Source organism: Tenrec ecaudatus, chromosome 3 (assembly GCF_050624435.1).
Source record: "Tenrec ecaudatus isolate mTenEca1 chromosome 3, mTenEca1.hap1, whole genome shotgun sequence".
Taxonomy (NCBI): domain Eukaryota; kingdom Metazoa; phylum Chordata; class Mammalia; order Afrosoricida; family Tenrecidae; genus Tenrec; species Tenrec ecaudatus.
Window position 1 is genome coordinate 138,355,426 of NC_134532.1, and position 17,232 is coordinate 138,372,657.

Here is a 17,232-nt window from a genome sequence, read left to right on the forward strand (position 1 = left end):
TTGTGTGTGAGAAAAGCAGAAAGAACAACACAGTCACTGCAGTCAGCAGCAGCTGTCAATAGACGCCCTGCTTTCCTGCTCTCCGTGTTGTCCCGGTGCCTGTTCTAATGTGATCAACCCGGAAGTGCACATTGTGGGAAGGTCTTCTGTTTTCTCTCTGCATGATATGATTGTCACTAGGTTTGTAGATTATCTTAATAGGTCACCCTTGTTTATTTTTTATAATACCGATAATAAAAGTATCCTCAACTTCTAGAGTCGAGGAGCAGGGGGGTTATTGTTCATATGGACATCATCTTCGCTATTGTCACTATGCACATGGTCACATTGTCACTAGTTTTTGTGAAATGGCTTTAGGTCACATTTTGACCTTCCAAGTCTTAAGTATTAACATCACAAGGAACTGTGGTCCCGAAGCTGAGATGATGTTAACACCACGTAATCCATGGAGAGCGCCTTCATTCCACCAAGTGGTAAAATCCCCTCAAGAAGCAACTTGACTTTCTTTCTTCTTGTGCTCTAACTAGCTATGGATTTACAGTAAGTGTGTTGAATGATAACCTGGCATCTGGTCAATAAACAAACAGCAATGTAGGTTCAAATGTGAGACTGTCATTTAACAGTGGTTAATAGTTTACATTGAGATGGAAAAAGCGTGTATAAATATCATGATGTATATATAGATCCTACATGCCTCTTCAGGTCCCTGGCGGTGCAGGATGCTGTTCATTCAGCTGCCAGAGAAAGATGAAGCTCTCTTTCTGGACACAGTTAGACTCCCAGGGACCCAAAGGGGCAGTTCTGCTCTGTTCTCTGGGAGCCTCTAAGCATCATAATCGACTCAGTGGCAGTCAGATTTGTTTTGTTTCTGTTTTTAATGTAGAATGCCAACTTTTATTGTACTTTTAGTACTTTCACCCAGTATAAATTATTTTCTTTCAATTTTATTTAACAAATGTCAGTATTATTGTCACCTTGAAGATAAAAACTAATTTCAAGACAACTGAAATTCCATAGCTAAAAGCTGTCTTTTCCCGTCACCCCGAACTCTTCCTTGGCACAGTGTTAAATGGATATGCGGAGCAGCCAGGCAATGACAGGTTTGATTGTTGCTAATTCTGGCATGAGATGATGCTTCTCCATGAGCACATTGGAGAATCAGTGTCCAGCTCCTGGATCAGGTGGCCAGATCATACTGTGGGTTCCAGATTCCTGGCCTGCGGTTTTACTTACTGTGTAAATTTATGTGACCTTGGAATAAGGAAATTATGTACAATCAATCATTTTCCCGGTGAAAGTGGTTTTTGGGGGGTGCATTGGTCACATCTCACACCCTTGTTCTGTTTTCGTGTAGCTTCATTATGTTCATAGTGCACCCGGAGGCTCCGGTTCTGCAAACCCACCGGTCGTGAGCACAGTGTATGCCTACATTGGAACCCCCCCTGCCCAACGCCAAATTGCTTCATTAGTTTGGCGCCTGGGACCCACACACTTCCTGGAAGAAGTTTTACCTCCTTCAAGTGTTACCACCATTTTTGAACTAGGACCAAATTATGTTGGAAGTTTCCAGGCCGTATGTATGCCATGTGAGTAGCGTATACTTAATTCTTAATAGAACTTGAGTCCACTGTGTAAACTTAGCTTCGTCCTGTAGCTTAGCTTTGCATGTGTGTGTGAGAGTACATGATTATGTTTATAAAAGCAAAGAGCCTTCTCCTTTCATTTATTTTCCACCTAGCTTTTTGACCACTCATTCCCTCTTTTTAAAATGCCATCGTCCACGGACCATCTGATTCTAATGCCTAATTATTCATCACCAGCTTCTCCCATTGTTTTAAGGATGCGTGTGTGCGTGTGTGTACGTGCACACAGCCATGAGAGTCTAACCTCAACTCTCTTCATCTTCTGTAATTGGTTCCACTATATAGAGCAGGGTAGAGAATTATGCCTTTGTATATAAGGCAGAAAGGGGTCCCGAAAATACACACTAGTTCACAGCACTTTGCTGAATCCCCTCAATCCTGTAGTCCACCTTCAGTCATCTTTTCTTCCAAAAGAAGTTTAAAATCAAAGAAAATGATCTTAAATTGAATTTCCTCTGCTGGACTTTTCCGAGAGGCCATCTTCCATCACTGTGTTTGGATTCTACTGAGGTTCTTAGAAAGCTAACAGCATATTATAAAAGGCAGTATTTCTATGACCAAGTAGTTTGTCTTTCTTCTCTCGTGGTTTTGATTTAGATAACATAAAATAAGAGCTATTGTCTAATCATGAGTTAGCACTTCCTATTTGCCAGATGAACTCTGGGAGTGTTGTTGTGTAAGAGTTGGGCTTGGAACCACAAGGTCAGCAGTTCAAACACACCAGCCAGTTCCTTTTGAAAAAAATGAGGCCATCTGTGCCTGCAAAGATTACAGCTTTGGAAATCCTGTCTCACTTTGCTATGAGTTGGAATCAACTCAAAGGCTGTGGTGTTTGTTTTTTAAAACACATTAGTTCACGTGTAAGACATAACTATTCGACGCCCTCCTATGTACTAAATGTGTGAAGGCCATATCTAAGTCTTCATATATTTATGTTCATTTCATCCAAACACTGAATTGGGTTCTGATACTATTCTAGGTTGTTGTTGTTGTTTAATGAAGCTACCTGAAGCACAGAGAAGTTGAGATCATATAGACCTTAAGTGCTAGAACAAGGATTTAAACCCAAGCCATCTGGCTTTGTTATCTTGAAGACTACAGAGGTAGATCCCAAAGGGGCTCCAGAAAGCTCCTCTATAAAAGTGAGATTTAAAAGAAGTGACTAGGGAAGTCTTTACTTTTTCCTGAAAGCTCACTCAGCGTATGAAGATCGACGGTGGTGAGAGGCCGTCTGACTGTAGGACAGGTGGGAAAGCCTTGACCCTTCCTGAGACGGCCTCTCCCATCATCTGAGAGTGCACAGTGGACGGAGGCCCATGTCAGCGAGGGTGTGGGCACGCCTTTAGCCCGCCCTCCGATCCGAACTGCACTCGGAGTGGTGAGAAGCCTTCGGAATGTGAAAATAACATCTTAATCTTTTTTTTTTTTTTTTTTGATTTTTTTTTTTTAATTTTAACAATTTATTGGGGCTCATACACTTCTTTTCACAGTTCATATATATACATACATCAATTGTATAAAGCACATCTGTACAGTCTTTGCCCTAATCATTTTTTTCTCTTTTCTTCTTTTACATTTTATTAGGGACTCATACAACTCTTACCACAATCCACACATATACATACATCAACTGTATAAAGCACATCCATACATTCCCTGCCCCAATCATTCTCAAGGCATTTGCTCTCCACTTAAGCCCCTTGCATCAGGTCCTCTTTTTTTCCCCCTCCTCCCTCCCCCTTCCCCCCTCCCTCATATGCCCTTGGTAATTTATACATCGTTGTTTTGTCATATCTTGCCCTATCCGGAGTCTCCCTTCCCCCCTTCTCTGCTGTCCCTCTCCCAGGGAAGAGGTCACATGTGGATCCTTGTAATCAGTTCCCCCTTTCCAACCCACTCGCCCTCCACTCTCCCAGCATCGTCCCTCACACCTTGGTCCTGAAGGTATCATCCACCCTGGATTCCCTGTACCTCCAACCCTCATATGTACCAGTGTACAGCCTCTGTCCTATCCAGCCCTGCAAGGTAGAATTCGGATCATGGTAGTTGGGGGGAGGAAGCATCCAGGATCCGGGGGAAAGCTGTGTTCTTCATCGATACTACCTCACACCCTAATTAACCCATCTCCTCTCCTAAACCCCCTCTATGAGGGGATCTCCGTTGGTCGACACTTGGGCCTTGGGTCTCCACTCTGCACTTCCCCCTTCATTTAATATGATATATATATACATATATACATACATATATACATATACACATATATACACATACATACACACACTTATATCTTTTTTTTTTTGCATGATGCCTTATACCTGGTCCCTTGGGCACCTCGTGATCGCACTGGCCGGTGTGCTTCTTCCATGTGGGCTTATTTGCTTCTGAGCTAGATGGCCGCTTGTTCACCTTCAAGCCTTTAAGACCCCAGACACTATCTCTTTTGATAGCCGGGCACCATCAGCTTTCTTCACCACATTTGCTTATGCACATCTTAATCTTTAGTAGTAAGCATGTGCCTTAATTTCCCCCTCAATTTTCTAATCTGATGACTTCAATATACATGACAGATTTCATAAATTATTTTCTTTATATACAGAGACAGAGTTATATGTCTCTCTATGTAGACATATTATGATCAATATGGGGATTTTTGAAATATTTCATCCATTGTTTTTAACATTTTTAATAAAGCTGATGCTAACAATCTTGGGGGGGCCTGAGATTTTTTTTAATGAACCTTTTAAGGCCCCTGTTTTGTTGGGGTGGAGAATTAAGTGCTGCCGCGTGCACAGGCGGCCCACTCATTTCCACTTCCTTTTCCTCTGAGCCTCAGGCTACGTCCTCGCTGGCTCCGGTTCCTGACAGGTCCATTATCAAGAGTAAACCTTGCAGTGTAAACTGTGACCTAACAATTTTTTATCCCTTCCATTTTCAAAGTACTAAATGAAAATCTGAAAGAACTCTGAAAATAAGTGAAAGCCTTTTTCAATTTCAGTTCCCTTACGTTAGCTATTTAGTAGGGTCTCAAGCACACCCACTGAGAAGTGAGAAGGCTAGAAAACGTGTGTCCGAGCAGGAGAAATACTCATGATCTTGAACAGTCTCGTTCTTCCTTGAAGGCAAAGATGCAAAATCCGAGGGTGTCGGCCCATCCCCCGTGTCTTTGGTGCCAGAGGAGAAGGTGTCGTTCGGACTCTATGCACTCTCTGTGTCTTCGCTGACAGTGGCAAGAATCCGGAAGGTGTACAACAAGCTGGATAGCAAAGCCATTGCTAAGCAGGTACGCAGAAGGATTTCCTAGGAGGCAATCCCTGATTCTCCTGGGAAGGCTGAGAAGCTCGTTGTGGATTCCATCCCGTTTCTCAAGCCGTCCCTTTCCGTGTACCATGCGGTTTATTTGACTTGGGAGTGAAGCCAAATGGATATTTAGCTTAGTTTGGAAAATTGAACATTTCCTCCTGAGTGCATTATTTCTATTATTATCTTCACATGGGCAGTTGAAAATAGAACTGTAGAAAAACTATAGAAAGCATTTGCTATTCTTAAGAATATAGCAGTAACTTTTTACTGTTCATCTTCTATGTCACAGGATTGTTTTTCTCTGTTAGAAGACAGCAGTGGAAGAAAATGCCCGCTTTTATGGTTCTTTTGTGCTCCTGGATAAAAGCAGCCTGTGATAGCCAAAGAAATCACTTAATCCTAAGCTCGAATCCTAATCACAGAGTGTGTTAGAAGGTAGTGACAGCTGGGCACACAAATACAGCAGGGTGGGGAGCAGAAAAGTACTGCAGAGGGTAGAGAGGAGGCTGCGGTTTTAAGTAGGATGGTCAGAGGAGGCCTTGCTGAGAGACTGGAATGTGCACCAAGACCCGAAAGAGGCGAGGCAACAGGCCCGGGCAATATGGAGGCTGGGATGTGCATACGGGGTGGGCGGTTGTTTTCCAAGCATCAAAGTGCTCAGGTTCTTAACGGAGGTGGGTGTGCTAACCGTGGAGGCAGGTGTAGCAGGTCCAAATGAGAGGCGTCCTTGGTAATGGGAGAGAAGTTCAGAAGAGTCACAGGGCCTGATTATAAAATGTCGGCTCTTCCTTAGCCCAATGGGAAGCACTCTATGGCTCTCGGCATTAGAACGAGGAGTTATATTTGTTGAGGCCCATGTCTAAAGACTGATTTGGTGTGTCATCAGAACTAGGTGAGAGCAGTGGACGGAATAAGGGATCAGACTTGGGGTATCATATAATGATCATGACTGACCATTTTACTGATGGATTTGGTGCAGAAAAGAAAGAGAAAGGGGACAATTCCAAGGTTTCTGCATGAGCATATGGGGTTACTCTTCCCGATTTGGAGAACCCAGCAGGAAGGTAGAGGTGGGGAAAAGTTGAGATTGACATTTCAGAAGTGTGAGACATCTGCCATATCTGAGGTGCCCCAATGCTCCTTTGAAGTGAGGATGGTAGGACTTCATGTCGTGTGCTCTGGTACATTCTGTGGAAAAGTTGCTCACGCTGGGTAGAGGTATCCATGGGGTGAATGCAAAAGACGATCCTCCCTCAGCAGGTGGATCGACACGGTGGTTGGAACAGTGGGCCCAGACAGAGCCTCTGTGAGGTGAAGCAGGGCTGAGCAGTGGACTCAAGGGCGCCTAGCAACAATGTTAAGCATCTTAGTGTAGATGTCGAGGCCACTAGCTTTATGGACCTGGAGTGCCTTTGGTTTCCATAAAACCCACTGAAGCCCGGTCCTGTCAAGGACACGATGGGGTTTCCAGGCTGCAGTCTTTCTGGAAGCAGGTGGCCACATCTTCCTCCCAGGCAGGAGCTGGTGGACTCTATCCACAGACCTCTTGACTTATAAGTGAGCATGTACCCACTATGCCCCCAGGACTCCAGGTGCATGTACCTGGGTGTGACTTCAAGCCATGGCACTATGTGCATTTAGCGGGAAGTGGCTGGACATGGCGAAGAGGAAAGGCTTAGGGCCTGCGACCTGGGGCATTCTGGCATGATGGAGCTGGGGACAGGAAGAACTGCAGAGAGGAGGGGGCAGCCAGTGAGCAAGGAGAACATTCAAAAGGGGCTGGTGTCCCAGAAATCTGTGATTTGCAGTGACACACATTGTGGAGCTGTCAAGTCATCTTGAGACCGAGAACTGATCACTGACATGCGCCAAGTGGAGATCAGCGGGGCCCAGCAAGCCCTTTTGGCAGATTAGCCAAGACACAGCCTATGTAGAAAGAAAGCTAGAGACTGGACAGAAAGGGATTGGGAACAATGTGTATTAATAGCTCTTGCACAAAATTTGGCCATAAAAGCATCTACTTTAATAAGGAACTTTAAACTGGATTTCAATTTAGTTCTGCAGTTAACAATAAAATAGAACCCTGGGATTATATTTGTTTTGTAAACATGCTGTGTTTATCCAAACTATAACTTTTATGTTGACATGTTTTATCTATAAACTCTAGGATAATTCACATGAAGTTTTCTTGAATACGGAATAAAATTAATACTGTGTTCACTGATCAGGAATACTGTGTGGCCACAGGTTAAAAAAACAATCAAACTTGAAAGCAGGACGGAAAGCCCATGAATATGTGCCCTGAAATCGCTTCACCTTTTATGTCTCGTAATTTGTGTCTAACTTAAATTTTATAAATGTTAGTACATACTGAAAATTGAATACTGGTTTTGTGTGTGTGTGTGTGTGTGTGTGTGTGTGTGTGTGTGTGTGTGTGTAAAACCAGCATGCAAGTGTTTGTGTGTACATATACACACATACCTATATTTACTGCTTCTTAGTTATATTATTTGCTTTTTTCTATTCTTTAGTTAGGCATCTCCTCCCACGAGAATGCCACTCCTGTGAAGCTGATACACAATTCAGCAGGGCATCTTAATGGCCCTGCCCGGACAATCGGGGCTACCCTGATTGGATACTTGGGTGAGTCATACTGTCTCTTGTTGCTTTAAACTTCTTTCTTCACCATCTTTGCATCCACTTGCCTCATTTGAGAGGCAGTGCTTAAATTTATCATTTATAGGGCTGAATTGTGGTTTTCTTGTACCGATTAATGACAAATTTAGTGGCCTCAAATTCTGGTCAACTTTAAAAATTAATTGATTTTTAATGATAAAATTCATGATCAGAGGAGGGACTTGTATTTGAGCTTAAACTCTGAGCGCCCAATTTGCAGAAGGCTCTGGATGAAAATAGAGGCTGCAGACTGACTGCAAGGTTTTTAGTTCGCCAATGGCCCCACAGGAGAAAGGCCGGCCTTTCTACTCGTGTAAACAGTTACAGTCTCAGAAACTCAGAGGGGGCAATTCGACCTTGCCTATAGGGTCACTGTGAGTCGTCATCTACTCAGTGTCAGTGAGTTTGGTTTTGTTGTTGTTGTTTTTGCTTTGTTTCATCTCGAGGAAGTGGAGGCAGGCGGTTTGCTCACCCTTGACCAGGGTTGTGAATTGTCTTGCTCTCAGACAGAACAGACGATATTGGGAAGTGTGGAGAACTTCCAAGTGTCACCCCCACCAATCCTAGGGAAGGACATTCTCCCTTGGTGGCTTATCTGGGTATCACCTTACTGGGGATCTCGTTCTCATGGCCTGGCTGCTTTGGGGAAGCCTTTGGACCAGTGTTGTAAGCTCCTTGGTCAAACACAATGTAGTATGTTGATCATAGCCCCTGACCCACTTCAGTAATTCTGGTAACTAGGATAGAATGATCTGCAAATGACTGTGTTTTTGTGACCGTTTTCTTTGACCTCTCAGGTCCCCTTTTTACTTAATTTCTTTCTTAATGTTTTAAATAATTTTATTGGCATATAATTCACAAATCATACAATTCAATGGTCAAGTCACCTACTTTTCACATATTTTTTTAAGCTTTGTATCTCAGCAAAACCTTGGGACAAATCATGACCACCAGCTTAATGGTCTCCCTCATCCAGATGTTATGTCTCTGCAGTTAGCTTGTCCTTGTTCCATTTAGGCCTTGATCAATGTTCTCCTTAAGTGTAAATAAATAAATTAACTCTAAAAAAATTAACACCTTTCATCAAAAGTCTCACTCGCTTTTCCCCTCTTTCATCACCACTGATGAACACCAGCCACATCCAAACCAAGTTCACTGCCTTCAAGTCAATCCCGGCTCAGAGCAACCCTGTGGAACAGGATAGAACTGCCTGGATCAGTCTGTGCAGTTTGGAGGCTTAAATTGCAAACCACAGTGAGGGGCAGAAATCTACAAGTGCTGATTGGCTCATGAGTGCTTTTAATGTAGGTGAACTAAAAATCACCCTGCCATTGAATCAATTCCAACTCACAGCGACCCTATAGAATAGAGTAGAACTGCCTCCTTGTGTTTCTGAAGCTATAAATCTTTAGCGGAGTCGACAGCCCCCTCATTTTTCCCTTGGACTGGCTGGTGGATTCAAACCACTATTCTTGGATGAGGAGCTCAGTGCCTAGCCCGATGTGCCACTTGCCTGTCGTAATTATTTCCTCCCTGCCAGGGTGGCTTCCCCAAGCCTGTTCCCAGAGTGAAAGTGATTTCACTCTCCAAGTGTATCTCCCAGGAGACACCAACTTGGCACCCTCGGTCACCTCAGAAATGCCTGCCCCAAACCTCTGTACGCCCAGCCTGTGCCCAGTGCTGTCCTCGGGGACATTTGTGCTGCCCACAAACCCTGCTCCCCCGCCTCTCTCCTGGACTCCCTCCCATGCTCCCCTCCTCGTTCACCCACATTTTCTGTCACGTAGGTGCTTGCCTCACTTTCTTTGTGGAAACCCTGCTTTTATATATTACCAGAAGGAAGATTACAATTCTGAGAATCAAAAGCATTTACACGAACAGATGTGGAAAGGGAGCCAGCTTCTCACATGGAAATGACCCTAAAAAGTAGTCTCTTCTTCTTGTACTACTAATAAAACAGACAAAAAGAATATCATTTCTGCTTCATTTATGTAGTGGTTTCTTTTGCGGTAGTTGGATATTGACTGAACCTAAAGAAACAGTGTAGTATGATTTTCTGTATTAAAATGCCCCATAGTATGGACAACTTTTAAACTCTGTATGTTACTCCCTAATATTTACATTAAATTGAATGTCCTACTCCTGCAAGAAATATAAACTGGATGAAAAATAAGCTATAAATAAATAAGCCCATCTAAGGAACACTTACATGTTACGATTCTATACACAGAGAATACCGTCTGTGTGTTAGCCTATTGTCTCAATTTCTGCTATTATTTTTTTAGAGTGTTAAATTTTGCATATAAGTTCCTTGAGTCATAATAAAGTTTGTAATCAGTGAAATACATTTTTCAGTTCTTGTTCATTTGGGGAATTAATTTTAATTATGTTCCACTATCTTTTGCTCAGGTGTGAGAACCTTTGTCCCTAAGCCTGTCGCCACTACTTTGCAGTACATTGGTGGAGCTGCAGCCATCCTGGGCCTGGTGGCCATGGCCTCTGATGTGGAAGGTTTGTATGCAGCGGTCAAGGCCCTGGTTTGTGTGGTCAAGAGCAACCCACTAGCCAGCAAAGAGATGGAAAGAATCAAGGGCTACCAGGTTTGTAAATAAAGCTTTGTCTTCCTTTTTACACGCCCAAATCTCATTTTCCCATTCATAACTTTTCAGATTGTAAAACAGTTGCATTACCCAATTGACCTTAAAAAAACCAGTTATCATTCTTAAAACTAACATATATGAGTTACTTTCTTTATTTCCTCCTCGCTCTTCAAACCTGCCGTCCAGAACCCTTGAATTGAGCTGTATTGACCCAGCAAAGCTGTGGTGTGCTTGACTGTGTCGTCAGAGCGACAGTGGTTTGCTCTGGGTATTGTTCTCCTTAGTGGGACTGGGGCTGAAGGAAGTCGAGTCATACTGCCACTTCGTCGGGAGGTTTTCTGATCAGTAACAGATTCAGACCTCTTTCCGTTCTCCTTGCCTCTCCTTCCAGCTCACATTATTTCTATCTCTGCCCCCTCCCCTCCCACCTTTCTTAAGTTTGCTGACGGCCACTACCTACTGTGTGTGCCATTGCCAGTCTCGCCCAACCGGGTGGAATTAAAAATAAAACAATCTTCATGTGTCCATAATCTGCATTCTAGATTTAGGCAGAAATAGATTTTTCAAAGGAGAAACAAATGGTAGTAGCAAAATTAAATCTTTGACTCCTAGACTAACCAGAGTGCCCTATATCGTTAGTCAAGAATTAGTGCTACTGAATAAGCAGATTACGATGTTGTACAGATTTCATTGTACTGTCTTGATGAGTGCTTTGTTTTATAAAACCGTCAAAGTAATTACTGCCGCGGTTCCTATCATGAAGAATCGGAACCATCAAAATGTCCCAACAATATGAGAATGACTAATTAGACCAGAACCAGTCCATGGACTATCACTCAACCTTTTACAATTATATTTGTAAAGACCGAGCTGCAAAAAGGGTGGGGGGAGTTCTTTTGATGAAATGCTAAATGAAGAAAAGCACAAAATTATCTGCACATGATGGTAGCAACTGCTTAAATATCTACGTGTTAATTTAGAATTTTGTGTAAAGATTAAAATGTTAATATGATGGGATGCTAGTTCACTGTTTTTCTCGGTTTCTCGGGTTTTCTCTAATGTCATATGCTCATAATAAAGATACCATTTTGGAGACCTGCTTAGAGATTTCATGAATTGCTCTCCATAGAGGGCCCTCAAGCATATAGATGCATGTCTCTGTCGCGGCGGCTTCATCCCCAGCATTGGGTTTCGTTCTCGCGCAGTTGCTGGCCATGCTGCTGAAGAAGAAACGCTCCCTCCTGAACAGCCACATCCTTCATCTCACGTTTTCCTTGGTGGGGACTGTTGACAGTGGCCATGAGACCTCCATCATCCCAAACTCAGCAGCCTTCCAGGACCTGCTTGGTGACTTTGAAGTACGTGTAGAAGCACTAACTGGCACTACGTTATCAATAAAGCCATTCCTTCTCATGTGAAAGAACCAAGTTAAGCCTTGATAGCTCTTCGATGTTGCTGGAGTTCTATCATTTTATGGTACCGATGCCAGTATCGTTAGAAAGTTTGCCAGATAGGGTCACGGTGGACTTCCTTCTCCCCGTGGTTATTCCGTTTTATAAGTAGCGTAGCTGTGACAAAGTGGAATGTATACACTGAACTTACCCACCACCTCACTGAGGTTACAGAGCAAGCATATTTTTATCAGACAATTTGAGAAAAACGCGTTCCTCAATAAATAGGGGGCTGCCCTTGGGGACATGACACTGGACGTTGCGGGGAAAGGGGAAACTAGTCATGAGCACAAGGATGAAGAAAATGTTCTGAAACTGACTCTGGTGGTGATCGCACAACCCTCCTTGATGTGATGGAACTATTGCGTGGAATGGGAATGATGTGCCAATGAAACTATTAATAAACACGTAGGAACTTTACTTACAAGTTAACGATATTTGTGAATAAATAGTGCACTAACTGCGTAATCAAGGATCGTTCATTTCTTAACCATCACCGCTCCCACCCTGCCTCTGTGGTCCTGCTAAGTCACCCCTCTCCTTTCCCCGTTTCACTTCTTGTTCAGCAGCACTTTCCATTCCAGTCATTGCAGGCTTCTTTTCGCTTGTGTGTGTCCTGTGGGCCTGTGAGTGCAGGCCTTGTGAATGCCAAGACTGCACAAACGTCCCCACCCTGGTGTCCTACCACATAGACTGCCCAAGCTCTAGAATGTCCAAGGGCTAACTCTTCTTTCCCATGCCTGCTATAAGCTGTTTCTTCAATGTTTAAGTCCCTAATCAACAGCCCATAGGCACTAACTCCTTTACTGAAGCTGTATTTTTAAGGTTTATTAGCAGCTTTCATCTAAATAAAAAGCCCTAGGATTCGCTGCGTGCCATTGCCAGGACCTACAGCTCTCTGTATCTCGCAGTCCCTCTCCCCCACCCCTCTCTCTCCCATCTGCCATTGTAGGAACATGTTGAGTATATTTTAGCGAGGTACTACATTTAGTACCAAACCCAGTACCATTGAGTCACTTCCTACTCGTAACTACACAACATAAGGTTTCCCAGATTGTAAATCTTTATTGAAACATGCAGCCTCAACTTTCTCCCTTGGAGCAGCCGCTAACTTTGTACTGTTCACCTTGCAGTTAGCAAACCGAATTAAATGATTGAGTCGATGCCTTCGAGGCCATGAGTCCTTTGGATGAGAAAGACAAACAGGTGCACAATTTATAGACTTGTGAAAGTGGCGAGATGAAGACCCACAGAAAGGGTTAGGGGAGTACAGGGACTCCTACCTAACCCAGTTTATCATTGTCTCTATCTGCCAGCAGATGCATTTAAATCATAGAGTGTTTTTAGCATTAGATTTCTGAGTAAAATATATTGTACAAACACCAGAGATGTAGTTGCTTAAATTTTACCTTTGTTTTTTAATTCCTTGTACCTCTGTGGCCTGATAAACCACCTATATCATTCCAGACCACAAGTGGGCTACAAGTACCTGCTAGGTGTCGTTATTGTTAGTTGCCATGTTTCACAGAGTAGGCCTGCTGCTTAGGGTTTTCTTGGCTGTAGTCATGGAGGCAATTCATCTGACCCCTATTTGGAGCCACTCCCTGGGCTTGAACTACCTACCTTTAGGTTAACAGCCAATAGCATACCGCTTGTGCCACGCAGGCTCCTTTTAGAAATACTCAGCACTCCCTAATGTTAGAATAGCCATTTGACCAAAACAAGATCGGTGCAGGAGCACACAAATAATTGTCTGTTTTTAGCGGTTGCTCTACAATTTATATTACATGTCTATGACAATGTCTGCATCCCCAGGCCATTCTTCCACTTGCCCTGTCGTGCAAAATTCTTGTAACCACGCCCTTCCAGGTCTCTCGCATCTTTTGTGGTCTCGCTGCTGTGGCTCTGCTTTGTACTTCTGTATGTTTATAACTCTTACGAGGCCTTGTGTTGTATTGGCTTCCAATAATCGATTAGCTTTGTAAATCACCAAAGTGTCTTTTGTATCTGCCCACACTTACAGGCTGTATAGCATCCTTTGTCCCTTTGGGTAGATCCAGTCTCCCATCTGGCATAATCCTTCTGTCAGAGAACACCTTTAACAGTTAGCAGCTCTTTAACATTGCTTGTAGAGCAAGTCTGCTGCAATGAAAATAAGTCTTTACCTTTGTTTTTGAAGCATAACTGAGTACTGAATCGAATTCTAGCTGATGGCTCTTATCCTTTCATATTTCAAAAATTATCAGCCACCCCATTGTCTGCCTCCGATTTGTGGAGCATTATTCTACTACTTTGCCCATCCCTCCCCTCCTCTGGACTCGTTACATAGCCTTGCTGGCTCGATATAGTTCTCCAAGCCACTAGCGTTCCCTGGGCATCACAGTGTAGTATTTTTCTTATGCCTCATTTTTAAGACATTTAGTGGTTAATTGTATCTGGTGTTGGGGCTTCAAGTTGACTAGATTTTGTCCCCCCTCTCCCCCCGTATTATCTACTGTGCTATTTAATCCCCCGCAGTGTGCTTTTCATTGTAGACATTGTCTTTTTCATCTCTAGGAATTATGGGTCCTTTTGGATCTTAAATTTCTCTCCTGATCATGTTCATGTTTTTCACTTCTTTTTTTTTTTTTTAAGCATATGGACCATATTTATAGTAGCTTTTTTAGGGCCTGTTCATTCCACCATCCCCGCCATGTATGGGCCTATTTGGAATGATCGATTCTTCTCCTAATTATGGGTGGTAGTTTTCCTTCTGTGCATGCCAGTTAATTTTGGATTGAGCACTAGCTGTTGTGGATTTCATGTTGTTGAATGCTAGATGTGTTTTATTCCTTCAAATGTGTTGCACTTTTTTCTGGTAGAATAGTAATAAGTTAATTGCAATGATTTTGAGCGTTCGAGCTGTATTAGAGCAGGACTAAGGTACCCTTTGTATAAGTGATAATTTAGCCTACTACTAAGGCTTTGCTTCTCATTTGTATTTATTTAATGTTTTATTGTGCTTTAGGGGGGAATTTATACGGAAAATTAACTTCCAGTTTAAGCATATTTGTACAAAATGTTCCACAGTGTTGTATAGAATTTACACATTGCCTCAGCATTCTTACTCCCTGCTGTTCATATGTTTTCAGTTTTCTAATTTCCCAGCTTTACCAGGATTTTTTTATCTGTACGTTTGAGTAACTGTTGACCCCTTGGTGTCTTCTACTTGATTATTTAAGGGATCATATTTCCTTATGGGTGACACTGTTTCTTTGATGAGTCAATCTCTTATTGGGCTGAAAAGCAACCCCCGGGAATGGCTTCAGTCCCATTTAAAATGGCATCTTAGGGTGAATGTAAACTTTGCTCTGTCTTTTCCCCTCATTCTGCCTAGGACTAAGTATTGTGTCCCTAATCAGACAGTTGGAATTGGTAGCCAGGCCCCTCTATTCATCTGCTCTCAGGCTAGAGCAGGCTGTATTGGGGTGGCCAGTTAGTCCTGTGGAGCACTTTCTCCATTGGGTCTTTGACTTCTGTCACAGTCTCTCGCTCCAGGGAAGACCAGTAGTTGTATCTTAGATGGTCACTTGCAAGCTTTAAGACCCCAGACTATACTCAGCAAACAGACTGCAGAACAAACTTTATGAACTATTTTGTGCCAGGGCTGGTCCCCAGCTGATGTAGTACACTTCTGATGGCCCTGTTCTTGTCCCCACGCAGTCCCGGGTCTCTAGACACTGCTGTGAGCGCTCCAGAAGTGGTTGCTGCGGTGCCTTCCAGTGAGCATGTCTTTCTCCACTTTCACGGGAGTGCACCCCACACGACACATCAGTGTTCAGCCAGTGGCTCCAGGGGAGATTTTGGTTGTTCTCCATTATGCTCTTTCTGTGCCGCTCGCTCTGTCTGGTGTGCTGCGTTTACACATCAAGCTCTCCTTTCTCACATTCTTAAACCCTCTTTCTCTTCAACTCCCTGAGACCTCTGCCATTTCCTCGTCCTGCAGGCAGTAAGCTGGCGCAGCTATGGGGATCCCCCCGTGGGCTTCCCTTCAGAGATCCCACCCAGACAGCTGACAAGTGTTGAGACCGTTGTTTCCTATGCCTTGTCCAGTTTTCCAGTTGTTTACCACGAGGGAGCAATAGCCAGGGCAGTCCCTTCATGCCATTACTGCAGCGGGAATATTCTATCAATGATGCAAGTGAAGGAAGTTGCAGGAGCCCTGTTGATGTTTGCCAGGTGCACCGCGTGAGTAGATCGTTAGCGTTCATTCGACACTTTTCTTTATTTGTATCGTAGGTCTGGCTCCATGCACCGTATGAACTGCATCTTTCCCTATTTGAACACTTTATTGAACTGCTCACGGAGTCCAGGTATCAGTCAGGGCTTTCGACGCTAGTTGTTCAGCTGTAGGAAAGATGACATTCGTTTATGAGATCTTCTCTCTTTTATAGTGAAGCTTCGAAGAACGCCAAGTTGATGAGGGGATTCCAGCTAATCCCAAAGCTGCTCCTGACCCTTCGAGATACATCCTTGTCCCAGCCCACCATTGCGGCCATCAGCAACGTGCTGAGCTTCTTACTGCAAGGTTTTCCCAACAGTAATGATCTGCTCAGGTAGGGAAACCCTCTGTGTGCCTTTGTATGAGCTAAAAGCGCCCGTCAGCTTCAGCGGGTGGCGGGAAAATGTTCCAGAGCTGACCGTGCTGAGGAAGGCACAGCCCTTCTTATGTGATCGAGCGATTACATTGTATGGTACGCCCATTGTATCTCAATGAAACGAATTGTTAAGAATGGCATGAATGTGATTGGCTTGTTTACAACATCAATACCGCTCAATCTATTTTGTAAGGCGGAGAAAACATTCGCGTCTCAGCATCTTGTCTTTATAGAGCAAAGCCAGGGCTTTGTCCAGAGTGAATAAGAGGATACTGTTCCCTAGGAAACGGAACCCCCGTGGCGTGTTGGGCTAAAACCACAAGGTCAGTAGTTTGAACCCACCAGTCACTCTGCAGGAGAAAGATGAGGGTGTCTGTCCTTATACAGATTTAAGAGTCTTAGAAGCAAGGGGCCAGTTCTGTTCTGTTTTAAAGGTTTCCTATGAGTCTGAATTGACTCAGTGACTGAGTTTGGAGCTTTGGGGCGTACATGAGGGAAAATGTGGAAGAAGACCGTTGGTAATACTTGGCGTAGTCTTGAAAGTGTTCCACATAGAACAGCCCTCTCTGAGCCCTGCTACTTCTCCAGTGCAGTGGCCCATCCATCTGTGCACATGCGTACACTCACGTGCACACATACCTCATTGTGCGCATGTTGTTGCCATTGGCATATAGGCAATAACACTTAAAAATGTAGGGGACAAATATAAAAATGGGTGATGACAATGAGAGACGCTTCAAAAATTATATGGGGCAATGGAATGAAAAGATGGCAGAATTTCCCCCCTAACTTTGTGAAGTCCCCTTCTGAGTACTGCTGCCTAGCCAAACCATTTCCATAGGTCATCCTGCCAGTGTGAATTATAACACGAGGCATATTTATGCAGGATCTGTAGAAACGTGCCTGTGTACATACGATCACTTTA

General features: G+C 43.6%; 1 protein-coding gene across 5 annotated transcripts in view; it reads left to right on the forward strand.

Annotated features, from left to right (window-relative positions):
* Window positions 1-17,232, forward strand: part of WDFY3 (WD repeat and FYVE domain containing 3) — a 301,390-nt gene that overhangs the window by 188,165 nt on the left and 95,993 nt on the right. For all 5 annotated transcript variants that reach the window (XM_075544080.1, XM_075544079.1, XM_075544082.1 and 2 more), the window contains 7 exons: window positions 1,355-1,586; window positions 4,763-4,923; window positions 7,475-7,586; window positions 10,029-10,219; window positions 11,425-11,577; window positions 15,949-16,022; window positions 16,104-16,265. In XM_075544080.1, coding sequence (XP_075400195.1) covers window positions 1,355-1,586; window positions 4,763-4,923; window positions 7,475-7,586; window positions 10,029-10,219; window positions 11,425-11,577; window positions 15,949-16,022; window positions 16,104-16,265 — 1,085 coding nt within the window. The remainder of the gene's footprint in view (window positions 1-1,354; window positions 1,587-4,762; window positions 4,924-7,474; window positions 7,587-10,028; window positions 10,220-11,424; window positions 11,578-15,948; window positions 16,023-16,103; window positions 16,266-17,232) is intronic.